Source organism: Harpia harpyja, chromosome 14 (assembly GCF_026419915.1).
Source record: "Harpia harpyja isolate bHarHar1 chromosome 14, bHarHar1 primary haplotype, whole genome shotgun sequence".
Lineage (NCBI taxonomy): Eukaryota > Metazoa > Chordata > Aves > Accipitriformes > Accipitridae > Harpia > Harpia harpyja.
In genome coordinates this window covers 27,103,189-27,129,548 of record NC_068953.1, presented here as the reverse complement: position 1 = coordinate 27,129,548, position 26,360 = coordinate 27,103,189, and the positions used below count along the sequence as shown (strand labels likewise).

General features: G+C 41.2%; 2 protein-coding genes across 6 annotated transcripts; both read left to right on the top strand.

Moving 5' to 3' along the window:
• The first annotated feature begins 1,596 nt into the window (after positions 1-1,596).
• Positions 1,597-7,788, top strand: BLOC1S6 (biogenesis of lysosomal organelles complex 1 subunit 6). Of its 2 annotated transcripts, XR_008238251.1 has the most exons (6): positions 1,597-1,865; positions 2,714-2,858; positions 3,944-4,031; positions 4,595-4,681; positions 5,458-5,802; positions 6,916-7,788. XR_008238251.1 is itself a non-coding variant. In XM_052807802.1 (5 exons), the coding sequence occupies exons 1-5, from the start codon at positions 1,796-1,798 to the stop codon at positions 5,575-5,577; spliced, it is 510 nt and encodes a 169-aa protein (XP_052663762.1). In that variant the 5' UTR covers positions 1,597-1,795; the 3' UTR covers positions 5,578-7,788. The 2 variants fall into 2 exon arrangements, 1 of the variants encoding a protein (XP_052663762.1); XM_052807802.1 differs by having other exon boundaries at positions 5,458-7,788.
• Positions 7,789-9,520: 1,732 nt separating this feature from the next.
• Positions 9,521-26,146, top strand: SQOR (sulfide quinone oxidoreductase). Of its 4 annotated transcripts, XM_052807795.1 has the most exons (12): positions 9,521-10,320; positions 16,348-16,546; positions 17,591-17,709; positions 18,216-18,467; positions 18,807-18,977; positions 19,502-19,555; positions 21,189-21,383; positions 22,300-22,509; positions 23,018-23,201; positions 24,079-24,146; positions 25,098-25,276; positions 25,675-26,146. In XM_052807795.1, the coding sequence occupies exons 3-12, from the start codon at positions 17,665-17,667 to the stop codon at positions 25,730-25,732; spliced, it is 1,416 nt and encodes a 471-aa protein (XP_052663755.1). In that variant the 5' UTR covers positions 9,521-10,320; positions 16,348-16,546; positions 17,591-17,664; the 3' UTR covers positions 25,733-26,146. The 4 variants fall into 4 exon arrangements, with proteins under 4 accessions (XP_052663755.1, XP_052663757.1, XP_052663754.1 ...); XM_052807794.1 differs by lacking the exon at positions 9,521-10,320 and having other exon boundaries at positions 15,066-16,546; XM_052807797.1 differs by lacking the exons at positions 9,521-10,320; positions 16,348-16,546; positions 17,591-17,709 and adding an exon at positions 13,701-13,804.
• The last annotated feature ends 214 nt before the right edge of the window (positions 26,147-26,360 follow it).

Here is a 26,360-nt window from a genome sequence, read left to right as displayed (position 1 = left end):
CTGTAATTGAGAATTTGATTCCAGTCTAAGTTAACTGACAAGTTCGTGTTGCTGCAGTCCAGCTTCAGACCAGGCCTTTGATGCTTCTTTTTTAAAGCAAAAGCAGAAAAAGAAAGAAAAACAGGTAAGTTTTTAATCCGATGACAAAATAGTGACATAATTGTGATCAATAATTAGAATATACTTAAAAATATAAACAAATTTGCAACAATCTTGCCAAAAACGTCAATTTTAACAATGACAGAGGGCGGTGAGGCACTGGAACAGGTTTCCCAGAGAGGCTGTGGATGCCCCATCCCTGGAAGTGTTCAAGGCCAGGTTGGATGGGGCTTTGAGCAGCCTGGTCTAGTGGAAGGCGTCCCTGCCCACGGCAGGGGGGTTGGAACTAGGTGATCTTTAACGTCCCCTCCAACCCAAACCATTCTATGATTCTGTGATCTCAAAAGTCTGGTTTTTGCCTCGGACTCTTTCTGAAAAGCATTAGTGGGACTACCTGAATTTAATTCAATCTGGAAGGTTTGGGGTTTTATGGAAATATTGGTTTCAAACACTTTCAGAGTACTTCCTTCATTAGTTTCATTCCATAGTTGTGCCTGCCTTTCCTGAAAAGACCTTTACAGATAAAAGAGAAAAAGACCCATAAATCCTACCATACCATATAAAGGTGTTTTTTTCATTAAAAAATTTAAAATTATACACTTGCAAGTTATTATTACTCTTAAAGACTGTTGGGGGAGATGCAGAGACAGATACATACCCATAAACTAGCCCTCAGAACCTTATTTCCTACGAACAAAAGCTACAAGTTGTGAATAACCTGCATGATTTCTGGAGAATAAAATACAGATTTATTAAGTACAGGAGAAAGTACGTCCCATAGAAAGACCACCCTGCAGTGATTTTAGTTGTTTGTTTTCCCTTGGAGACAGAACTCCCTGAATTCTGCCGTGCATTCCTTCTGCCCGAAAGCAGTTATTCCCCAGTACCGTGAATGCGTTGCCCGCTGCTGACTGAATTACTCCTTGCCGCTTTTACCTCCGCCTTTGTCAGGCCCCTCGCACCCAAGCAGCCGGGGAGCCAGCCTTCGCAGAGAGCCGAAAACCCCAGCTGCCCGCCCGTCCGCCCGCCGCCGCTCCCGCCCGGTACCACCAGCTACCGGCAGGCCGCCGGCCCGCCTTCCCAAGGCGAAAGAGCTGCTCCCGTAGGTCCCGCAGAGCAGGTACAGCCTCACAGGAGCATGCCTGCGGCGGCACGGGCACCGCTAAGGGCGACCCGACGCCGAAGCTAACCCTGCCTCCGCGGTCGAATTCCTCCCTGGGCCCCGCTGCCCCGTACCCCCCACCGCCTCCCGCCTCGCCCCCCCGTACGGCTCTAGCTGCAACACAGGCGGCCGCCCGTGTTGCTGGGCCTGGGCATGGGCCTGGGCCCGGGCCCCGGCCCCGGTGGCTCCTCCCGGGACCACGCGGCCTGTCGCGCCGCCCCGGGGCAGTCCAGGGTGGCCCTGGGCCCGCGGAGGGGAGCGGAGCGGCGCCCCGATCGGCGACACCGCCCCGCCCCGCCGCCGGGGCTCGGAACGTCACTGACTACGTCCTTTCCGCATCCGGCACGTCGGCCCTTCTAGCCAGGTGGGCGCTGAGACGGCTCTATGGTGAGACGCCGGGGCCTGGGGCGGCCGGTGCCGTGCCGACCCGCTCGGTGAGGGCAGCTGGGTCCCCGCCGCCTTCCGCCGCGGTCTCAGACTCCGCCCTGGGCGGCCTCCCGCCCTGCGAGAGGGGCGTCGCGGGGAGCGGCAGCGATGAGCGTCGCGGAGCGGCCCGAGGAGAGGGAGACGGCGGCGGCCGCGGCCAGCCCCGAGCGCTGGCTGGGTACGTGAGGGGCGGCCGGGCTGGGCGGAAGGCGGGTGCAGCGAGGTCCGAGGAGGGGGCTGGGGCCGCAGGCGGCCGCCCCCGGCCCCGGTCAGAGCCGAGCGCCCGCGGGGAGCGGGGCACGCCGCCGTGGGACCGGGCTTTGGCTCCGGCGCCCGTCCCCGGGGAGGGCGGTCAAAAGTCTTACGGCTTGGGTTCGCTCGGAAACGAAATGCGAGCCGCTGTCGTCGTTTTCTCCCACGCGGTGTGTCTTGTAGATTAAAGTCTTCTGTCTTCCGGGAGCTCTGCACGCAATAAATAATCACAGCTTGCCCGTATGAAATTTACAGTAGCTGTTAACTAACTCTTGCAAACTTTCGGAGTTCGGCGTGTGCTGTTTTAATGAGTTCCTCATATGTTTTGGGTGACAGGCTAAGACCTTTATTTGGTGGGCCTAGGTTTTTTCTCTAACTTTGAAAGCAAAGGGTGGGAGTGTATTAATATTCAGGTATTCTTGATGCATAGCCAGAACAACTGATATTGCCCCTTTTTTTTCCTCAGTAGACTGGAGTACGTGGAATTTTTTTTTTTTATAAGGTGTCTTTAGACTACTCTAGTTCCCTCTCTCTGTTGTGCTGGTGTTCCGATAAAACTGTTCTACCAGGAAGCTCATGATACAGGACTGGGAATAAGGGAGGGATAAAGAGGGGAAAGAAAAAGGAAGCGCTGTTTAGTTAATAAAGTGCAAAGAATTATAATTTCATTGTTGAAATGCTTTTAGTTTTTACACGGGAAAGTATAGTTGCCCTAGGTGAAACCTGAAGTGCGTGCTGACCTGTCGCATTCAACCTTGCTATTCTTTGGTGTAGGTCCTAGTGATGCATCTCCAGATGAAGGAGTAGTAGAAGATCTGCCTTTAATAGATGAGAAAGCTGTGGAGCAGCTAACTGAAGGATTGATTTCTCATTATCTGCCTGATCTTCAGCGATCAAAATCAGCACTACAGGAACTTACGTAAGTAAATTTTTAAACCCAACTTCTTATGTGTGCATGCTTTGCCACTTCTTTCAGTATAATGTTCTAGTGACCCTTAACTGGAATATAGTTTATTGTAGCATTTCTGTGTTCTGACTATAGCACCCTGAATAGCTAAGTGATTTGCAGGAGTACTTGGAGGTGTATAAGCTGTGATGTAGCCTATCAGAACTTTGACTGAAGAATGTATAACACTAGAACACTAAAATCCCCTCAGCCAGGTATAGCAGAAGACTTGTAGATTTCTTAAGTGCTTGTTCACTTTTGTAGTGGAAAGTCTGCTGAAAGCTGGATTTATTTTGCTTGCAGAGATGCAGTTCATATTCAGGGCAGCTTGTAGTATGGTATATTGTTTGTTGTCCAGTCTCTAAATTGTGTTGTGAAAGATAACACTTGGAAAATATAATTAAGGAGGTAAACAGATAAGAATTCTTTGTACATTGGCATCTCACTGATAACTGAGAATAGTTTATTTCAAATGCAGGCTGGATCTGCCATGGATGCAGAGATACTGGAAAGGGTTTTACACAGATCCATCTTAGGTTTTGCAGGGTACATTGGTTTGGGTTTCACGATGCATGATGTGGTCACGCTGCTGCCAAGGACAGTCTGTGTCTGGAAAGGCTTTAGCTGATTTGTGTGGGATGGAGGATCCTTAATAAGCACCGAGGATCCATGCAAGTTCTATACAGAAATAACTTAGTCCTGCAGTGTGACGTAGAGGCACCTGAGTGGAAAGTCAAGAGCTAATTGTTTTCCCCTTCATTCAACCTGGGGTGTTTACTCACTGCAGCCTGCAGAGTGCCTGTTCAGGGTTTTTGGATAGTCATCCTGAATATCCATGCTGTATGATGCATGCTGAATTTGTGTGTACTCAGCTGGGATTTTTCTAAAACCATTTACTCATGTCTTTATTGAAATCACCTAGCAATGCATAAGAGGAATCTGATATTGGGAAGCATGTATTTATGTTCTTATGATCAAAAGTAGTATTTATTTAAAGGGCTGGTTGAAAAGCATATGTGCTGCATTACTTTGGTTTTATGCATCTTTTTTTGTTTCAGACAGAACCAAGTGGTATTATTAGAAACACTAGAACAAGAAATTTCAAAATTCAAAGAGTGTAACTCCATTCTTGATATCAATGCTTTGGTAAGTACTATTAATGCTTTCTTAAATCTCTATTAGTGTAGATTTTTTTCCTTGTTCTTAATGACCTACAGAAAGAGAACCAACCAGTTCAGATATTCGGGACAAATTGTTTCTGGAGAGGGTGCGGAACCAGCATATTTCTCTTAAATAGGAAGGGCACTGGGAAGAAACAGCAGGCTCAGTCAGCCAGTGGTAGTAAGCCTAGTTGTTCGAAACCAGTAGCCAAAGCAAATGTATGCCATTTTTTGGCAGGACTGAGGCTCCAACACGAGCTGTGTGCACCTCTCCAGACTAGCAGGAAGGGTGCGTCAAGCACTGATCTATGGTGCATAAAATGGTAATATTTTTATTCTGTTTAATGAATCGTAATTCAGTAGATTACTGGGTGTATCTGTTGAGATATGGTAGTGTTCTATGTTAATACATGTAATATGTTGAACATGTTTAATCCATTATCAAACTGTTCCGGTAATCACTGTTTTTGATGGCTGTTTTGCTGTGTAGCTGTAGAAAACAACTGTTCAAACTTGGCAGTCACTGCTTTAACAGTTATGTTTTTTAAGTTTTCAGAAGCTAAACACTATCACAACAAGTTAGTGAATATTAGAAATGAAATGATGATGCTCCATGAGAAGACATCAAAGTTAAAAGTGAGTGGGATAAATATTTTTACTTTCCAACATAGATATTTAATTATGTATTATTGACTTCCAACTTTTATTTTGGATGCACGCTGGAGGTTCTGATTAAAATAGAATCTTCAATCCTTATCTTAAATGGATGTTTTCAGTAGTGCCAAGCCATGTATGTTTTCAAACTTCCACTTCTATCTGTGCTGAAGCAACTTATGCATCTGAGCTACTAGTAAAATCTCAGTGTCATCATCATGTTTAGGTGCTATAAGAATCATGCTTTCTTCTGTCGCTTAATCCACTCCATTCCAACTAGTTCTCTCCGTTGTTTCAGTTTCTGTGCCTTTTTAATGAAAACTAGATTGTCATAAATGTAAGCATTTCTTCTATTTAATGTAATATGAACAGTGGCATACATTCACTGACTTCATGCTATATAGGCAGTCTCTGGTTGCATTCTGGCAAGACCAGTCCTTCAGTATGTTCAACAAAAGGATTTTCTCTTGGAGGCAATAAATTGCATAGTATGCACCTTGTCTGGTACACGTGAAGGATGACTTTTAGTGAGACTGAAGGGAATCCAGTTTGTATTTTCCCTGTGTAGATCACAGACTTGCCGTTTCTGAATGGTAAGATGGAATTGGGAGGGAAGAAGAAAAAATGAACAGTTTATGCAGCATTCAGTCATGAGCAGGGTGAATTGGAGAAGATAAGAGAATGGGAGGGATTTTGTTGGTAGCTCCAACTTAAAAACAGCTATAAAACTTCCTTATTTTCTTGTCTTTTCCCTTTAGAAAAGAGCGCTCAAGCTGCAACAAAAGAGGCAGAAGGAAGAACTAGAACGAGAACAGCAACGTGAGAAGGAACTTGAAAGAGAGAAGCAGTTAACAGCAAAACCTGCTAGGAGGACGTGAAAGCAGAGCATGCAACAACTTGTCCGAATTAATCATTTCTGCATTCTCTGGGATTAAGGCAGACTTTGCTTAAACTAGGCTATAGCTTTTACTAGCAACAGTCTACTCTCTGATACTGTAAATTCCAAAATGGTAATAATAGTGTTGGTAACGTTCAAATTTTTTCATTTCAGCCATTCAAGTTGCCTTCTTTTGTAATGCTATGCAGTTTGATATTATTATAATGTAAGTTAATTTTTATATATATATATATGTATATAGGAGAACTTAGGCATCACAGTTTTAAATACCTATCCATTTTTTTCATCTGTTCTTTTGGTGTTTAGAATTCTGAGAGATATTTGGTGACTGGCATACATGTTTTTCAGACAAAATACAGAATACTAGTTAGAAGTTCAGTTCTCATCACTGGACTTCAGTGGCCACCTATTTCACTGAAACTGCTTTGATTCAGGCAGTTGGGATCTTTTTTTGATGGCCTGGTTCATAAATACTGATTTTTTTGTGCAGCCTTAGTTTGGTCCATCTCTAATGAACTGAAGAAACTTCCGGTGTATTTGCCTGAAAGCTCACTTTATTGCAGCAGTCTTATTTTTTTGTCATCAAGTAACTTTAACAATAGTTTTAATGTAACTTTCGAATAAGTTCCCAGCTGAATTGGTTGCAGGGGGGGAAGCGGAACACTAAAGATTCTCAAAATTGATGTGTGCACAGTGCAAAGACTAATGAATTTGTGCTTCCCCAAATATTTGAGTCAAATGAGGGAACTGTTGCTCCTGTAATGGTTCAGCAGGAAGACTGTGTGGTCAAAGCAGATTTCTGTGGAATTAGAAGTTGTAGTTTCTTCATTTTGTGTGACAAAATAAAACACAACCAAAACTAAACAATTTCCCCTTCATGTGAAATTCAGTTACCTGTAGGAAAAACTACTACATTTTTTTCCTTAACAAATGATTCACTTGCACTTTGGGGTTATGTAAGACAATTTTTGTTGTGCTGTCCTCACCCAAATTGATGATTATTAGCGTATACTGATGATAAATGTGGAATGGAGGTTGATATCCATTCCTCTGAATGTAAATGCTTTCTTGCAGCACTTGGTGTGAACTCCCATTCAAATGAATGTACATGTTGTCTAGACTGGTAAAAGAGCTTTAAACTGTTTGTTCCTACAGTCTAACAAACTAGTTATTTTATATCTGTGTTATTTTTTAAGTAGTAATGTAAGTGGTGTGTTTTGAAGTAAGATGAAGGGTAAGCGATGTAAAGTTTTCCATAAAATATGTATGGTAAGGTATCAGAGGGGCACAGTCAATTTTACTTTTTCTTCCATTTTAGATGACTTACACAGTGTACACCTGCCTGGACTCTTCTGTATTGTAATTTTCTGAACTACTTTCCTGTTCTTAATATTTGTCATCTTTTTCTGTGAAAGGCGTACTCTAACAAGTAATCATCCAACATGCAAGGTAAACTGGGATAATGTTTTGGGGCAAGGAGAACAAACTACTTCAAGTAGTCTGAAAAGACACTGAAATGCTGTTACTGAAGCAGTAGTAGATTAAAACTTTCCACAGGTATTTTTCCTTTAAGTTGACTTGTGTCTGTTAATTGCCGGTGGATTGTTGACCTGTGCTGTGGTTTGTATGTATTTCTAAGAGAAATTTAAAGAATTTCCACAGTCCATTTTTGGAGCAGAAAGTACATAACTAGATGTTGTTTAAATATTTTATTTTGTAATGTAATCTCAAAATTAGATTCTGAGAATTTAAACAGTTCTTATTAAAGTATAGCATGAAACTAGATGCCTCAGTATCCAAATCGGGATTAAATTCCTGTGTTATTTCTTGATTTGTGTTCCCTCATCTAGAATCCAGTGTAGAGTTTCAAGTTGTGGTCTCTTTCTGTGAAAAACTGTGGGGTTTTTTTTGTTTTGCTTCAAAAATCATGGCTACTTTTACTGAAAATACAGAATTCTAAGCATAGAAATTGATGCTTTTGCAATTGCGTATTTCAGTGTTTCTTTGGAATAATTTCTGATCAAATGAATAAAAGCTTGCAGTGCTTGCCTGAGGAATCACATACACATATGTAAAAATGTAATTATAACTTTTCCCATAAATTGTAGTAAAATCTTGATTTTGTATGAATAAGGAACCAATTTTACTAAATGACCTTTCTGTAATAAAGGGGAAAAAATGAATTAACATATATAGGGGGAAGTTTGGTCAGTTTATATAACTTTTTTTTTTTTAATTAATAAGCTCTTAACTTATTTCAGTCACAACTACAATTCATTATCTCCATAGGATGTTGTTCTTCCAAATACTCCTCTTGCATCTTAATGCATAAAAAGTAAATGCTGCATTGGATTAATTTAATGATACTGGCATCTAAAATTGTATGCTTGCATTAATATGCACAGCTAGAGTAACTCTATTACTGTATACGTTTAGTCTTGCTTGATTTTATAAAGAATTCCTGATCAAGTAGATAAATGTGGTAGCGTTAGACAGTTTCTTACTGACTTTTTATTCCATCCACATGAGGAGGTGCAGCTAGCTGCATCTTTTTTAGAAATAGATAAAATGACAGCTTTAAAACAGTATTTTTTTTTTTTACTGTTTCATACCCAGTGTACTCACTTGTTTTTAAACTATCAAGTCATAGCAGCAGAAGTAAGATGCTTAACTGTGCAATAACTCTTTGAATTTTTATTTTGTAAGATTCTACAAATTTAGGAATTACCATTGCTAACTGGGGAATCTTGGTTTCCCATGCTTTTATCTTTGCTGTTGTTAACCTGGATGCTTAATTTGGGTTCCCCCACCTATAGCCATACAGCTTTATGTGATCTGATTTTTAATCCAGTGAAATCTGGCCTTTTCAGTAATAGTAGTAGTTTTGCCATGTTCATAAGACAAATATTTGTTTCCTTTTGCAAAATGGCTACAGAATTATTTTATCTTGTTTTATTCTGTGTGCTGTAACCTAAGTGATAATAGCATAAATAATAATGTAAAGGTTGTTTCTATAGCTGTTCTGTTGGGATTCTAGCAGCTGAGAGAGTTCTCTGGCTGGTTTATTCCAAATTATGCTTCAGTAGAAACTTCTGCTACCTACTGCTTGCTTTGCAACACTGCTGGCTGTTCTTTAATTCTGAGCTTGGCGCTTTAATGCTTTACCTTGTAGGGGTCAATTTTTTTTAAGTCTCATTAAATCTGATTGGTTATTTGATCTTTGTTGGATTAGTTGTATGAATATAAATTACTGCTAAAAACTTTGCAGGACTTGGAGTTAGTGATGTAGCAGCATAAATATTAATACGGCTATTCATACTAGGCAAAACAGTATGCACTAAGTTTCTTAGTAAGGAAGGATGTGAAGGTAGTAAAGATGATTTGATTTATTTATTTATTCATTTATTTATTTTTAAATCAAAGTGTAAGCTTAAGTTGAAGTAAACAGTTGGTTTTGGCACAAATATTGCTGCTTTCCAGTAAACTGAAGTACACTTGTACTTACTTTACTTTTCTCAGTCCTTGGCAAAGTGATTTGTAGAAAAACGGGCACCAAAACTGGACAGTCACATCCCCACCATCACCAGTTTATGTCTTCAAACCATCCCTTTGTGATACCAGCGCAGCCAAGAACTCTTACGGTGTGACGAGTTTAGTTTTCTCAAATATTCTCTATGTAGGTGATTGAACTAAAACTGATGGAAAGAACAGCTCTGTTATTGGTACCTGACAGTGTCACAACAGTGCTGGCGTGGAGAATTTTAACTGTTTTCCTCCAGGCAGTAACTGTTGGCAACTGCAGATCTGGGAGGTTATGATTAACTCAAGTCCATAATCATGAAGTGTTGTGTAGCTTTAAAGCACAGATGTTGGCCATACCTGGTAAACTCAATATTTCCTTGGTTTTGCTCCTGTCTATGTCGGTGATGTCAAGCCATGGGGTTTAAGAAAGGAAATAGAACACCCTGCATGGCAACTGGAAAAGTTGCAACAAATTTATTCAGCTTTGACAAACTTGCAACTTAATGAAGCAGATAATTTAAAGCTTGATGAAGAATAATTTCAAAATTTGTACCCATGCAAAGGCAGTAGTCTCTAAAGCAGTAATTCACAGAAGTAATTAATTTTGCACTGTCATTCACACCGAGATGTAAGACAAAAGATAAGGCTGATCTATTTTGTTTCATGTGTTGCAGTGCAAATACATCCCAGTGCTGCTGTGAAAGCAGGACCATCTCTACATGTACTGGTCAGGAAAGCACTGTATCTGTAAATTAGCAATAAAGTTTATTGCCTTGATAAGCAAGACTTTTCTTCTGTCACCTGGAACTCATGTAAAGAGTAATATCCTCCCATGTAAATACAGCCTGCCAGAGTAATAATAGAACAGTTAATATGAACTCTTTGCCACCCCGCTACCTGAAACCAATGTTTCACCCCTTCAGCGCTCAACTGAAGTTGCTAGTTTTCCAGTCTTTAAAATTGTGTAGAATTTTGGTAAATTATGCATGAGAATGTATTTCTTACTCTGTTTTGCTTCTACTTTTTTTTGCTTTTACTACTGCTTATTTTTTGTTAGCCTTACAGATGCTATGATTTAGAGGTATGCCAGAAGAAGAATATCTCCAAGAAAAAATATCAAAGATGATGTGAGGAAATTACTGCTTTTCTTCTACATCACCCAGTGTTACTAGAATTCATTTGAGATTGTGCTCACTGTCAGGTAGGCACTTTCCGCAGAAGAATAATCCCCATCCTCGAGAACTCGCAGTCTAAGCATAGACAGACATGTAGATGTTGTCCTGTGGAGAGGTCAGTATAATTAAGAGGCCAGGAGGTGCATGCTCCAGGCTTCCCAGGAAAGCCCAGTTGCCTGGTCAGCAGGGAGTGTTACCCATAGCTTCCACACAGCCACCCTGGGGTGCTGGTGGCTCTGAGGAGGTGTGCAACCAGGCAGCATGTGCCCAGCCCTCGCAGAACAACTTCCACCCTCTCGTCCTGCCTGGACTTTGCTGTTGCGGGAGGGTTAGGGAGCACACTCTGCAGGTGCAGGAGGGCTCTGTGCTACAGGTGAGTAGTTTCTTCATGTTTGGTTTATGTGTTCTGTTTTGAAGTTAAGGTATTCATTTAAGTAATTTCTTTATTAAAATTGCAGACTACCTCTGTAAGAAGTCTATGGGGAAATATGCACGGGAGCATAAAGAAAGTATTTTAATATTTGAAGACAATCCTGAATATATATGTTTAAAAAAAAAAAAAAAAAAAAAGATGAGGCTGTCTCTTAGAACAAAAAATGTGGAAAAAAGGCTGTACTTTGACTATACCAGGGCAGCTGGGAACAGGAAGTCAGGAAGCTCTTAGAAATTAGAAAAATGAGCAGTCTGGGTGTTTTAAAACATGTGACTGTAAACTATGGGGTTTTTTCTCTTTAGAGAAGTCACTCTTATTAACAAAGATGTCTAATCTCTGTGTCGTATTTTTAAAGACACTGATTGTGTCTTCTCCCAGTACATTTTCTGTCCAGTAAAATCTGTGAAAATGTAGGTGTTCAGCAGCTCTGAAAAATGAGCCTTTGCCTCTACATGGGAATGCACTGTTATCAGAGGTCATTTATTTATTATTAATTATTGATCTAATAAGTGTTTGGGGTTTTTTTAATTCAAATTTAATTATTTTGCTATTTTTCTGTCTATAGAAAAGGACCACTAGATTAAGGTTTAGGGTTGCTGCTTATAGGTAACCTGATAAAGTTCAGATATCGAAGTATCGGTGGTCATTAGGTTACAGCTACTGTAGCTGTTGTGATTTTGGTTTAGGTCAGCCTGAAGTGAGTGACCTATGCTAAGTGGATCTAGGTGGGACTTCTAGGCTGGTGCCAGCCAAATATGCAGCTGAGTTTAGATTAGGGGTTGGCAGGGGTCCAGATTTAGGATTGGAGTCAAAGTTTGTTTCAAAACTTACAGAAGCACATGTATTAGGGTTTTGTTTTCAGATGCACTCAGAAGTGAGAAAAGGGAGGGCATTCGACAAAATTGGGAGGGAGGGTTTATTTATGTGACAGTGCTTTCATGTAGAATGTTGTGCAGATCTTCCATGGAACTACTATTAGATGTGCCAAGTCTTATGCAAGCAACAGGAAAAAATGGTTTGTTTCGCAGGCCTTTTGACTTTGGGCTTGCTTTCTTTTACGTTTACACATTTTAGCCTGGTGTAGCTGGTTCTACGTAGCTGTGGAAAGCATTTACAGAAACCTCACATACCTGTATGGGACTACTAAATACTGAGAAGTTCCTCTGAAAGGGTAACTTGTATCCTGTCAAAATTAATGATATCTTTTGGCTAAACCTGCTTCTTTGTGTATTTTTATGAGAACAGTCACTGACAGTGTGGGTTTTTACAAGCAGGCAAAATGAGTCGTTCTAATTCAGATGTTAAGTGCTGTGGCCTCATGTCCAGCAACCTTTGTACCTGGCAGGGAGCGTCTGTGAGAACAGAGGTAAATTGTCAGGCTTGACTTTACGATTATTGGCCTTCAGCCGTAAGCTGAAAAAAGCAACTGAAGCTTCTTTTCTATAAATAGAAGCTCAAAGTAATACAAAGCATAAGGCAAGTGGCACAAGCAAGCTAAGAGTATTAGCCAGCTTGCCACTGGCTGGCCGTGAGGAGTGGTAATACACTTGAGCTGAACGAATGACAGCTGTGGAGCTGGGACAGAGAAACTGTTCTTGTTCGGAAGTGCAGGACATGATTGCAGTGTGCGTGCCTGGATGCGCCAGGGGACTGACACAGGTACTACTTTTTAGATGGGCACCCTGCAGAATGTCTTGTTCCCTTCTGCTTCTCAATTGCATGCAGACAATGGAAGAGCCTTGTGGTATCTTCCCATTTAACTCCTGAAAGCCTTTCCCCCGTTCTTTATAGCTTTCCATAGTTGGCTGTGTATCAGCTGAGTAGTTTTGCCTGTGCAGAAACTTTGTGCCAAGAGAGGAAGGTTGAGCCTGAGAAGGAAATGGCCTGACACATGGTTTGGAGCTGTTGGTCGCTTGATGCATATGAGTTGGCACAAGTAATTTTGTCTGTGTATGTTACTCTCAGTGCTGATCTTCACATGACTTTTTTTGGCTTGACAAACATGGCTTAGTGGATTAACAGCTGTTATTACTTCACGCTGTCACCATGCCATAAATCAAAAGGCCCTATAAAGTTTTCGGGGAAAAACATTTTAAAGCCTGGCTCAGCAGTGGGCTGCGGTTAGCTGGATAGAAACAAAAGATGGCAGCCCTGCTCTCTGCTTGTACTTCAGCTGGAAGGATCCTCTTTCTCCATGCATGCAGGTGAGTTGCACCCTGATTTCAGCTTAGGACTCTAATAGTTTGACTTACCTTTGTTTCTTAATATTTCACGTATTTTTTTTAACGTGGTGGGATTCCAGGCTCAGGTCTGATTTTTGAGACAGCAAGCTGCAAGAGCAATCGGTTTGAAGATGGAAGGACATTTAAGGGAAAAAAGATTAACGCAAACCTGCAGGCAAAGCTGCCGTGATGCTGAAGTCTGCTCAGCTTTCCTTTGAGTGTTGGCAGCTGCGGTAATGGGTTTTGGATCTTGAAGTGAGATCAGATATCCGACTGAAAGTTGGCAGCACCGGCTGGCACGGCACCTCGCGGAGGCGCAGCGCCCAACAAGCTTCACGACCACCGGCTGCTGCGCACGCACCGCCCGGGCCGAGCCCGCCTGCCCTCCGGCCGGACCGCGGCCTTTGCCCACCGGCCGGCCAGCACCCGGCGCCGCCGAGCTCCGCCGAGCTCCGCCTCGCCGCTCCCGCTGGCAGGACCCGGCGCTTATCGCGCACGGGGCGGCGGCGCCGTCCTTTTCCCCCGCCCTTCTCCTCAGCGCTCGGCGCAACAGGCAGGCAAGTGTGGGGGGCCGCAGCTCGGGGCCGGTTGGCCCGCCCGCTCGTCCTGGCGTGAGAGGGGAGGATGGGGAGCCGCCCTGGCGCTCGGGGCCGAGGGGGTCAGCCGAGCCGTGAGGGAGCGGAGGTCCCGGGTTCGCCTTGGCGAGCGGGGCCGAGGCCGCCCGAGGCGGGAGGGCCCTGCCCGGCCATGCCCGGCGGGGCAGCCTGCGGGCTTCGGGCTCTGCGGCGGCAGCGGTAGCCTGGCTGAGCGCGGCCGCGGGAAGCACCCCTGCTTTGGGGTTTCCTGCAGGACGGGGTACCTCGGGTCTCGGGGATGGGCGAGGAGAAGCGGGGTGCAGCAGGGGCCTCGCGCGTCCTTTGCGGCACCCTCAGCCATTGCTGTTCAGAACCGGGGCGTCCCCGGCAGCAGCAGGCGCCGAGCTGCGCAGTACCTCGCCTTGGGTGCGGAGCTGGGTTTACCGAAAGGCAGCACCTGCCAGGGCTGTGTTTGCTGCCCCTGGTGCCGCGGGGTGTCCGAGTCGGGCGACAGCCAGACCCGCGCGCCTCGACCCGCTGGGCGGCTGGCTCGGAGGCCGGAACAGTTTCGCCGTCGTGAGCTCGATACGCACGGCATGCAGGCTTTGCATCGGGGTGAAAAACTGCCGCCTGCCGTGTTAGCACACTGGAGCTGCTGAGTGTTTGTGCATGGGTGGAGTATTTGAACTGTTAATCCGTGGCCAACTGTTAAGAGGATAGTTGCAATGATCTTTACTCTTGCTAGTAAGACTTCTCCAACTTCATTTGTTCTAACTCCCTGCAATAGATTGTTCACAAACAGGCTCAGTGAAGTAGTCAGTCTTGGGAGCTAAGCATACGATAGATACTCCAGAAAGGAAGAACGTCTAGTCATCCGCAGTGCCTCCGTGTCACGCTTCAGTTAAATGTTTCTTCTAGGCACTAGCTGTGTGTCTCAAGGCTTGCTTACTGGATGTGAATCTATAGACCTGACAAGAGGATGGCTTGTAGCACTTGGTATTCTGCGTGTGTCCCTTGGGTCTGAGGATGTACCTGTTCTGTGATACCTCCTCTATGTGGGTAATACTGCAGAATTAATTGTGACTAAGTGCCTTCCGTGTTAGATCAGCTGGTGGACCTAATAAGTGCATGTGAGAAGAGGTTGAATTTTTGTGCTTGTAATTAACCACTCTCTTGTGATTTGTCAGCATTGTATTTTTGTTGTCCATGTATTTATTGCGTAGAGGTTGATTTTAGTTACTTGTGGCCATTAATACATGGAGAACTGTAGCCAAAGATAACTTTTACACTTTGAGCCTGTTTATAGGCTGGATGGTAGGTTGTAGCAAAAAGTGTAATGAATGCAGTTAGGTGGATTTCAGCTGCTCTGGTTTGGGTTCTGCACAGAACTGGCTGAGGCACGCTTATTCTGTTGAATCTGCTATTTTCTTGGATAGAGATTGGAATTGGTTAGAATACACAAAAATATCAAATTGTAATGCATTACCTAATAAGCCTATTTTCAGCAAGGTTCTTTGAAGAAAAGTTTAAAAAGTTGGTAACCAGTTCATTTCCTCAGTGATGCTTGTAGAAATGTTACTTATTTGTTTTTTAAGTACAGCTTAATGAAGATAGTTCTTTATGGTTTGTTTTCTCAATCTCTTAAGGGGATATAAGCCACTAACTCTGGAAAACAGTGTTTTCTATTTTCTTTTTTTTTTTTTTAAACTGAAAAGTCACTATTTTTATGTTTGTACTACCTTAACCTGCTTAATGGCATTCAAATGCTAAGTAATACTGAGCTCTCCTGGTCAGTCTTAACTGTTGATTTTTTGAAAGTGCATTTTCTTCAGTATTAAACAGACTTATTCTAAAAGCATGCAAACAAATAGCCTTACAGTAAAAGGGAAAAGAGAGATTTATGAATGGAGGTGTGCCGGTCACTGACTATCTTCAAGCTAAGTCTGTTTAAAAAAAGTCTGGTTTTAAAAAAGGAGTTGGGGGGGTAGGGGGGGAGGCTTTGAAATGTTAGCTCTCCTGGTAGAAATGACATTCTTTGTGGACTTACCATGAGTCACATCACGCTGATTTTTATGTGGTGCTAGGTGAGTTGTGCTGCAGTAGCGTTACACAAGCTGCTGACGCTGTAACAAACCACTGTCCTGAATGCATTTGTAGAACAGATTTTCCTCTCTTGGTAACAGAACTAGTTTTAAACAGCAGAACTATCTCAGGATAAGCGGAGCACTCACTAAGGTGGAGAAGTGTATTGTAGGCTTTACCTTTCTAGGCAGTGCTTTAAGACTTGTATACGAATCTTCATTAGGCATGCGATTTCACACTATGTAAGGCTAGTATCAACTGTTGTGTTTTGTTGTTCATAGTCTAAAGGATGATAGGTAAGTGTGCTGTGTGTTAAAATGGTCTTGTAAAAGCTTAAAATTTCAGCTCAGTTCAGGAGGCTAATTACAAATTTTCCCCTTTACCTTCATTTTTGTTCTGTAATTCCCCTGTTCCTTTATCTCCAGTGTCCAAAGTAGAGGGTTGATGTGTTGTTGACTGACTCAGTCGTACAGCTGCTAACTTGAGAGTTTAATATGAAGAATTTTGCTGTTCTTTTTAAAACAGCTGTCTACAAATGACACTTCAGATTGTTCATTTCTGTGTACTTTGAAGCAACTTAGAAGCAACATAATACTGCATTCTCATCAGTTAGGCTGCTGTTAGTTAAGACGCATCTTGTGTGTGCTTATAAGCATGCTTACTTCAAAATCTGTTTTGTTAGAGAGGATAATTGTTCCTTAATTAGCATTACAAAAATGAAGTCTTGTTCTCTTGGTCCAGACGTGCTGTGTGTTGTCAACCAGTAGGCCGCTGTGCCTGTTCTGTGTGTTTAATAAAAACCAAAGCAATATCCTGCGTTCATGAACTTCCAGAAACAGGATGTCCCTCTTAAAACTGTTTCGCAAACAGAAGTTGCAAAACTTACTCTTCACCATTCATCTCTCTCTGACTTGGAGAAAGCAGGACACATCTCCATTAGGTAACTTTTATTTCTAGGGCTAGAACAACTTCCTCCCCTTGCTTGAGTGGTCTTTCCATATCTTTAAATAACTGCCTGCACTAGACAGATGATAAACAGCCTTCTAAAGTGAAACTAAGTTATTTGAAACTAACTTATTCTAGAGTTGGGTGTTTTTATTTTGAGTGGGGAAGGGGATGGCAAGAATATGTCTGCATCTTGGAAACTTCCTGTAAAACAAAATGATTGTTTCTACAGTGGACACCTCTGAGATTTTCCCTCTCTGTCCCAAATTAATTGTACTGTAGGGATTAATAATGGGACTTCATAAAGAATTTGGGGTACACGGCGATGAGGCATGTTAAGATAGCACATGAAGGTGCAGAATGAATCTCAATTGGAGAATTTTTGAAGCTGACCTTGGAAGATTTTCTTTAAAATATTTGAGGTTTCTAGTTTAGTTTTCAAACTCCCGTCTGTAAATACCATAAATGAGTTCTACCCTTTTAAAGTGAAAAAGCTGGAGTTCTTGCCTGATGACTCAAGAAATTAAACAAAAGGGAGCAGGTATAGACCACAGGAAAGTCTTGTCGTAAGTTGCTGTTATAATGCTTACTCATTCTTTATTGGCAACGTGGCAGTAAGGAACTGAACTAAAATGAGTTTATACCTCTTTTATCATTGAAAAGCTAAAAACTGATATTCAGCATGTGCAAACAATGGATTTAAAGCAGGAGAAGCTCTTGTTCACTGCAGCAGAGGGAGGGAAACGTGGGTTAGCCCTGACTGTCTTCTAGGTAATACAATTGCATATCCAGTGCTACGGTTGTTGAGATATATCACGCTTTAGGGTTCTGGCTCTCACTTGTCAGGCGACAGGGTGCAGCTGTAGCAAGGATAAGTAGGTTTCTGACCTTTGTTTCCAGCTACTTTGCTGATGTAAAAGCTAAGAGGTGACCATGGATAGAGAACTAACTATAGAACTATAGTTTTGGCTATACTCAAAGATCCCACGTCTAGGAAGATGTAAACTCTTGTTTCATGGAACTTTGTTTTTCTATCAAGCTTAGGGCTCACTACTTCTCCTGCAAGAATAGACTAATACACATGCCCTTGCTCAAAGCACCATAGAACTTGGCATGCTTACCCTAATGGCTTGCACCCCTGGGAGGCAGCGAGAAGGGGTATGTCTGATGTGTGCGTTTGTGCTGGTACATCCTAACATTAAAATACAAATGTAATGATGTGTTTGGCTGACACATTACAGTTAGTGGAAAGGCACTCAGTATGTTCACACAACTACCTTGTTCAGTATTTCATTGATCTACAACGCCTAGCAAATTCTTGTTCCTTTTTGTGGCACTCCTCTCCAGGATTGTAGTATTATAGCTGGAGTTACAGCATACGCATTGCCTGTACTATAGGATCAGATACACTTTCATGCAACAATAACCAGAAAATGTTCTTATGCTTTGTTAGAATTCATTTGCTTCTATGAAATTTCAGTTTCCTGGTGGAGGCCATGATATACCCCCCCCCCAAATTGATTACAATCCATTTGTAAATTAGTGGTTTAGCTGCAACAAAGGTTTAGTATTATAATTCTTGCCCTGAATACTCATCCAGGCATATAAATAAATATAAATTCTACATTCTGTAATTGTTACTGGTGCCTTTTCTTATCTTATAGCTTCCCACTTACGGAAAGATGTCAGCAATTGGAGTAGTGTCCTCCTGTTCCTGTCTCCGTCCTGGTGTACGGCTGCGGAAACTGGGAATGCAGAAGATGAGCTCCTTCAGCTTACACACAGCAGCCAGGTGTGCTGCCAAGGATTATTATGAAGTACTTGTGTTGGGTGGAGGCACTGGTGGAATCACCATGAGCGCTCGGATGAAGAGGAAAGTGGGGTCAGGAAACGTGGCTGTTGTTGAGCCGAGTAAGGTAACTCTTCCTTTACTGTAAAGCATTGAAAAGAATAAGCATTTTACAGGTGTGACCAGATTGGTCTGATTCTCACCCTTTTCCAACCCCACACGTTTTTAAGTGTGGAGAGGAAGCCAACTAGCCATCTTTTAGAAGGCTTTGCAAGAAATTTGTTGCTCCATGATAGAGATGCATGCATCCCTCCAGCTTTGTCATGCAAAATTCTTATTTATACAGCTTCTTTTGTTAAGACTAATACAATGTTAAGAGCACATTGCTTCCTATTTGGAGTGATGTGCCTTCATATTAAAGTCCCTTTAAACAGTTCTTAAACATCCATTTGAACGTTTCTTTCAGACTCATTACTATCAGCCACTGTGGACCCTCGTTGGCGGTGGTGCAAAGCAGCTGGCAACTTCTGCGCGTCCAACAGGAAGTGTAATGCCTAAAGGTGTTGAGTGGATCAAATCTCGAGTTACAGCATTGGATCCAGATAAGAACTGCGTCTGGCTGGAGAATGATATTAAGGTAATAATGTAAAAAACCAAACAAACAAAACAAAAGTTATTCTTCTTAGTCTCTTATTCTATGTCATGAGTTGTCTGTCCACTTCCTGCAGATCCCCTTGGAAATGCCTATTGAGCAAGACCTTCCTCCAGCATCTAGGAGGCCAGGAAATTCCCCTAGTCTTATGAGAAGTACTTGATCCTAAAATCTGTTCCTAATAAAAATTTGTTGTAGATAACTAGGTTAGAATAACATCAACTTAAAATATCATTATCATAAGTCTTTTCCCTGTTTATAGTGAACTGAACACAAAAGATAGAATATTTTGCTCCAGAATTTTACATATAGCAAGGGCTGTGTGTATAACTCATAATGCAGTTAGCATTTTAACTATAAATTATTCTTAGAGCTTAACATTTACGTTACTAATGCACCCTCCATGTCCTTCCCTTATGACTCTGTTGCTGTCAGGCAACTTAAATTTGCTTTGAGGTAATTTTGGGGTTTGGGTTTTGTCTAAAATACTTTTTTCCCTTACACAACAGGTATCTTACAAGTATCTGATAATTGCTCTTGGGATTAGTCTGCATTACGAAAAGGTATTTGTTTTACAGTTATCATGTTTTTACTAGTTTTAATGGCATTACGTACCCTCGTGATTCACTAAAGTAAATGGCTTTTCAGTACACTTTTTTTACTGCAAGATATTGAATGCTAATACAAATTAAAAAGCCAGAAGATGGCCTAATGACTTTATTCCTTCCACAGATCTCTATGTAATAACCCAAATTACCCTTGGGAAGGTCTTTTAAGACAGCTTTGTTCCATCTCTGTGGCAGTATCAGAAGATGGGGCAGCAAGTTAAATCCAGAACTTAAAGGCAGTCTGTAATAACGAAATAAGAAGGTATGCTGGCTGTAGTCCAAAGCATCTCTAATGTAAACAGAAGTGAGGAATACACAGCATTCAGTAAAATCCATCCTGCAGAATTAATTTGACCCACCCTCACCTTTCTTAAAGGATGCACTTCAAAAGGAACCAGCTGAGTTACCATGCTTGTGCTTAAACAGGCCCTGGGGCCCTTCCCATCTATTAGGCTTCCTGTACACTTTATACGGTGGTGCTCAGAGGAAAATGTTAATACCATTTTATGGCACAAGAATGACCCTAGTGATATGTAGGAGGAGGAAAACACAAAGGCAAGATGTTTGAGTGATTTGGTTCTTGTGGTTTTAACTTGACCTGTATATGATGTAGTAGTACCTGATAATATATTTGAGTATCTCTTTGAAAAGGTTCCAAGGTATCTGGAAAGCAAGAACTCATCTTAGTTAACTATAGTCACACCAGATAAACTCTGGTGATTAGGTCTGTGGAATGAAGAGTTGCATTGTGTTCAGTGACCTTCTCAGTCTTCATATATTTCTCTTCAGTACAACCTGATAAAACTGAATTCAGTATTCAGTAAGTAGAAGCCATGTAATACAGTTAATCACTATTACTCTGTAGTGAATAAAATTCATAGTAACAGATTCATATGGCTTTAAAATGAAAGTGGCCAGTTTGAAAAGAGGGATGGTTTCTTACTTGTCTTCACCAACAGTATAGTTCCTGGTGTGGACTGTAATGTCCCAAACACATTGCAGTGCATGTAACATGAGTCTGTTTTCTCACAGAATTTCTGCAATCCATTATTTTGAAATGGGGACAACTCCCTTTCTCAAAAGCAGATGCTCAGGCGTAGTAGGAGTAGTAGGGAAATAATTATTGGAGACAGTTGAGTTAAAATAACCCTAGGAAGTACAGGTATCTGTAATCCAACTACTGAAAAGTTTCATTCAGCTTATAAATGTTCATAACACCTTTTTTTTTTTTTTTTTTTTAACATGATTTTTACTTATGATGATGTGGCAGTGACTTTATATATTCTTACCCTGAATTTCATGCACTAGTCTACAAAAACTTGGATCTAGGTCTGAACTGAACACTTACGCGACAGATGTTGCAGACCAGAGTCATTTCAGTAAATGTTAAATCTACTAAATCATCTACTAAATTCTAATGGAAATATGTTTGATTGCTAGGCTTATTTTCAAAAATGCCAACTAGCAAGTATGTATGGGCTTTCTTTTTGCTAGAGTCGTCTTAAATAGCTATTTCTCAAGTCTACATTTAATACTTGGTGATGATGACAAAATTTTTGCCATCTGTGCTTTAATTTCATTTTCTTAGATCAAAGGCTTGCCTGAGGGTTTTCATCACCCTAAAATAGGTTCCAATTATTCAGTTCATACGGTAGAGAAAACATGGAAAGCTTTACAAGATTTCAAGGAAGGAAATGCTATCTTCACTTTTCCCAATACACCAGTGAAGTGTGCAGGGGCTCCTCAGAAGATCATGTATTTATCAGAGGCCTACTGGAGGAAAGTAAGTATTCTACTCTCTCTGCCAGTGCTTGTTCCCACAGTTGGAAGGAAGGCTTGTTCTAAGGCGTTCATATTATCTTTAAAACAAACAAAAACCACACGAGAGGAATGTGACTCAGGGTTATTAAATTAAAGTGACCGAGTTGCTTTTTCTATTATTAATGTATAATAAGTGAAGCTAACTGAATTGTACATATTTAGCATATATTCAATACTGGAGAAACTTGTAGAATTCAGAATCCATAAGGAAACAACTGCTTACCCTGCTTCTGGTGAGCTACAGATACAACTGTTCTCACCATAATTTATAACTTTAGGTGGTATGCTAAAATAATGCTGGCTGGAATTAAGTAATTCTTGTTGCTTTAAGTACTTAATACCTGTTGCCATTTGTCTTTCTGCTAGTCTGAAAAGTGCCTATGCTTCCTCCTTGTGGTGCACTGTCTCAGCATGAGGAGGAGTCTCAGCCAGGCTGTTAAAGCAAGCTTAGTGGAAACAAAAGACAACCTCAAGTGGAAGTGTCAGGCTTCATATGTGTTTAAGTATCATGAGCTATCTACTAGGCCAGTATCTGAATAATGCATAGAAGTGAGGGTTTCAGAAAGCTATATAATGCTAAGCTGCTACAAGTGCTTAACCTGCGTACAGCAGTTCCTCAGTGAATTGCAGCCACCTCTTCTTACTAGCAATTTGTGTGGGGTGTCTTCAGTACCTCACTCAGAAAGGGCAAAGATTATCTTGTCTAGCATCTAACATGGTGTGAAATAGCTGTACGTCAAGAGTTCTAGTGTTAATACTTCATTAATAGTTGAACTGCATTAATAGTTCTATCAACTCTTCAGTAGCATAGTTCTCTTGTCTCTGCTAGCTTGTCACAGTTTCTTAGTAGAAAAGGCTAATTTGATCTCTCTGTGCAGACAGGAAAATGTTCCAAAGCAAACATAATGTTCAACACTTCACTTGGTGTCATTTTTGGTGTTAAGAAGTATGCTGATGCATTGCTTGAAATAATAAAGGAAAGGAATATTACTGTTAACTATAAGCGCAACCTTGTAGAAGTTCGAGCAGACAAGCAGGAAGCTGTGTTTGAAAACTTGGACAAACCTGGAGTGACTGAAGTTCATCAGGTCAGGAGCTTTCAGACCTCTAGTTTGGTTCTATTTCTTTTCCTCGTATGCTGTAACATAACTGCCACACTACAATAACATAATGTTTTCTTCATTGTGTACTGTCGTTTCCTCCTGAGAGTACCACCTCTAACTTTAGCAGAAGATTAAAAAGTTTGAAACTAAGGTGGAGAGAAGGAAAAAACTATTTCATAAACCATGCCTGGAGTCCTGTATGCCTCGTTAGTGTAATTTGGGAATGTCTCCGATGTACATGGAGGAAAATTGCTTTTATGCCAGTCTAAATGGAGGTATCTGATAAGGTTCATGTTAATAGAAGGATGCACTTCAAATTTGAGAGCAAATTTTCATTCTGTATACTTGGTTTTGTTTCGCTTTGTTTTTTTTAAACACAACCACCAAACCAACCAAGAAAACCCCTCTCCACACTGTGCTTGTTGCCTTATATCAACACAGGTGTGACTTGCTCTGATAAACTAGCCATTGAGTGCCTTTTCTTTCTGTCTAGTATGAAATGCTTCATGTCACACCCCCAATGGGGCCACCTGATGTACTCATCAACAGTCCTGTCTCGGATGAAATGGGCTGGGTGGATGTAGATAAGGAAACTCTACAACACAAAAAGTATCCTAATGTATTTGGTATTGGAGACTGCACCAACCTTCCAACATCAAAAACTGCTGCAGCCGTAGGTAAAGTTGCACGTGTGTGTTTGTGTGTGTAATGAAAAGTTTGAGAGTGACAGTAAGCTTCTTGTTTAGTTTGTTACTTCTGAGGTCTTGACTTCAATTATTTCCAGCTTTCAAAAAGACATAAGTCTCCTGGGCCAACTAATTAGCTACAGACCATGCTGATGCCATTAACTCACAGCTCTCTTGTTCCAAATGCCTCACAGATGAACTAATCTATTTTCTGTGTTCACAGAATGGCACAAAATGAGTGTAATACTCTTGCATTCCGTCATCATTCAGTAACAAAACTTTCTGCTCTATCTCAGCAGCCCATGCGTATGTGTCAGCTAACTGATAAGTCGCTACTGAAGGATCACATGTAGGCATAGGGTCCAATATAAAAACACTTCAGGCATATGGTCTCACAACTGAAAAAAAAGCAACTAAGAGTGTGGAAAAAAAGAAAGGCTATACCGTATGTTATTGGTGTAACTTGAAGAATGGTATAGTTGACTGTTCCAGCAAATGGGTCTAGAATACTTTCCTTACAGCACTCAAAATGAAACAAAACTTCACTGTCCCAGAATCTTAGTGTTTGGGAAGACTGAGCAAGTATAATTTAGGATAGGAGAGTGGGTATAAGCTAAAAACATACAGCTCGAGTTTCATTAAGCTTTAGCATGTTGGAAACAGTGAGGCTACAGCATTATTCCAAATTTTTTTTTTTTTTCTTCTTAGCCGGGACTGTAAACTTCCCAAACTGATATGACATTGTAACTTCAATTACAGCTGAATTGTCCAACAAAATGCCTGGCTACTAGTGTTTGCTCTAGTGATGACAATAATTGCCTGAAACAAAGCCTTAATACACTTTTTTTCTTTTTTCTTTCTTATGTAGCTGCCCAGTCTGGAGTGCTTGATAAAACTATCTCCCTGGTAATGAAGAACCAGTTGCCAACTAAAAAGGTACCTACAGATATTATCTTAGGGAAAAGCTACCTTGAATGTTTTCTGCATTGTTACGCAGGATATCTTGCAAGCAGCTGAACCATGTGAACTGGAAGGCAGGAAGGGCTTTGCATCAGCAGCTGGGGTGCTAAGTGGCTAAATACTGTATATCATGATAGTAATTTCGTTGCACAATTCATATTCTTGATACTGCCATTAAAAATACTATCTATTTAATTCCCTGACTTCTGAGTTGAAAGAAGTTTAAAGGCTGATGAGTCTGGGTTCTTCACTAATGCAAGTGATTTATTTACAGTAAAACCGTTGACTAGTATAATCCCTACTCCAGGAAAACCCTTGCCAACTTGATACACCTGTACAATGTTAAACATGCCTCCTCTGTACAGAACACGATCTTTTAAGGAGTTATATTGAAGGTTTTGTACTACAGAAGATGTTAAGCCTATAGCTATGTTCAAATTTCTCTTTGCGACTTGGCTTTCATTTTACATACGGCTTCTGAATTAATATTCCTTGGGCTACTAACCTGAGTATCATCATCCATACTGCTGCAATCCTCTGGAAATTCTCGCAACTAGATTCAAGATCCCATTTATATACTGACTGTTAAAGCCAGCACCAGCTCTCATCCTTATCTACTAATCACCTATTCTGCTGGTTACAATAATAACCAGCAATTAATGACACAAAGCCCTATTCTTCTAGGTTAGTTCTAATTTAAGCATTGTTAACCAAATCTACAGTCTGTTTGAAATAAAATGGCTTAGTATTATGGTTATTAAACTGTAATTGGCTTAGCAGCCTTCCACACTCCCTGGTATTAATGCTGTAAACACAGAAACCTCCCAGTAACTTATTTTGAAACATGAATATTAACAATATGGCTTGTAATACCTTGGCATTTACACCTTATTCACATTAATGAAAAGGGGGTATTCTTCATTGCAGTATGATGGATATACTTCCTGCCCGCTAGTAACAGGCTACAACAAGGTGATTCTGGCAGAATTTGACTACAATGCTCAGCCTTTGGAGACCTTTCCCATTGACCAGAGCAAGGAGAGAGTAACCATGTACCATATGAAAGCTGATATGATGCCTTTTCTCTATTGGAACGCGCTACTTAAGTAAGTATTTAAATTCTGAGCAGGCAGAGCTGCTGTGATCATTCAGAAAAAAGCCAGGTAGAGACACCTGTTCTGGCTTAGTTCCTTAATATGAGTAGGAACAAATGAAGCACATCCTTAGTCATGACTAAGACCTGGACTTTCTGCGGATTTTGGGCACTTTGCTATTAACAGGGGTTCATTTGTTCAAGCAGAATAGAGTTGAATTGCACAGAAGAGCAGCCCTTGCCCTATTGAAAACCTCACTGAAGCAAAGATGATTTTCCAAAACAAACCCCTAACATTCATCTCTTAGCAAGTATGGTCTCTTATGGGAGTAAGGCAAAAACACTCCCCCCAAACCCTACTTTAATAGTACATACAGAAAACTTGATGAAACAACTTCTCTCCATTTCTAGGGGATACTGGGGAGGACCAGCTCCTGTCAGGAAGCTAATGCATCTGGGCTTGAAGTAACTACTGGTTCTCAGTGTTGGTCAAACCCTTTTGAAGAAAAAGGACTGGTCTCACAATGGATCAATACATATCTTCCCTCTTGGACCACATAGTACTGATTTTTTTTTTAATCAAGCTTTTCTCCTAAATTCACTTTTTTTTTTTTTTACAAGTGATTAAACCTTCATATGCTCTTTCACTGCTCTTCTATGTAAACCAAGGCCTTAAACCACTTCTGTACCTACACAGGAGTTTGAACTTGCATTAAGCTACACAGAACACTACCAAAATCTTCTAGAGCAATCAATAATTTTAAAGCTGTTGTATATGTAAAATTTTCTCCCCGACTCTAAACAGAATTGTCTACATCCACAATCAATGCATGCACTGGATTTAACAGAATAATTCCATGCTAGTAAAATGGCCTGAAAAGCTCCTATTGTTCTCTCATTTTTTGAAGAGCAAATCAATCCTAATTTCTTTGTCAAGAAGCATACTTACTGCCTAATTAGATTATAGAAATTCAAGCAAGTTATTGAAAGGAAAGAACCCAAAGCAGTATATGTACATAGGCTAGTTGTGCTGCTTCAGTTCTGCTATAGTGTTCTACTCTCACAGGTTAAGAACATAGTGAAAAGAATTCCCCATA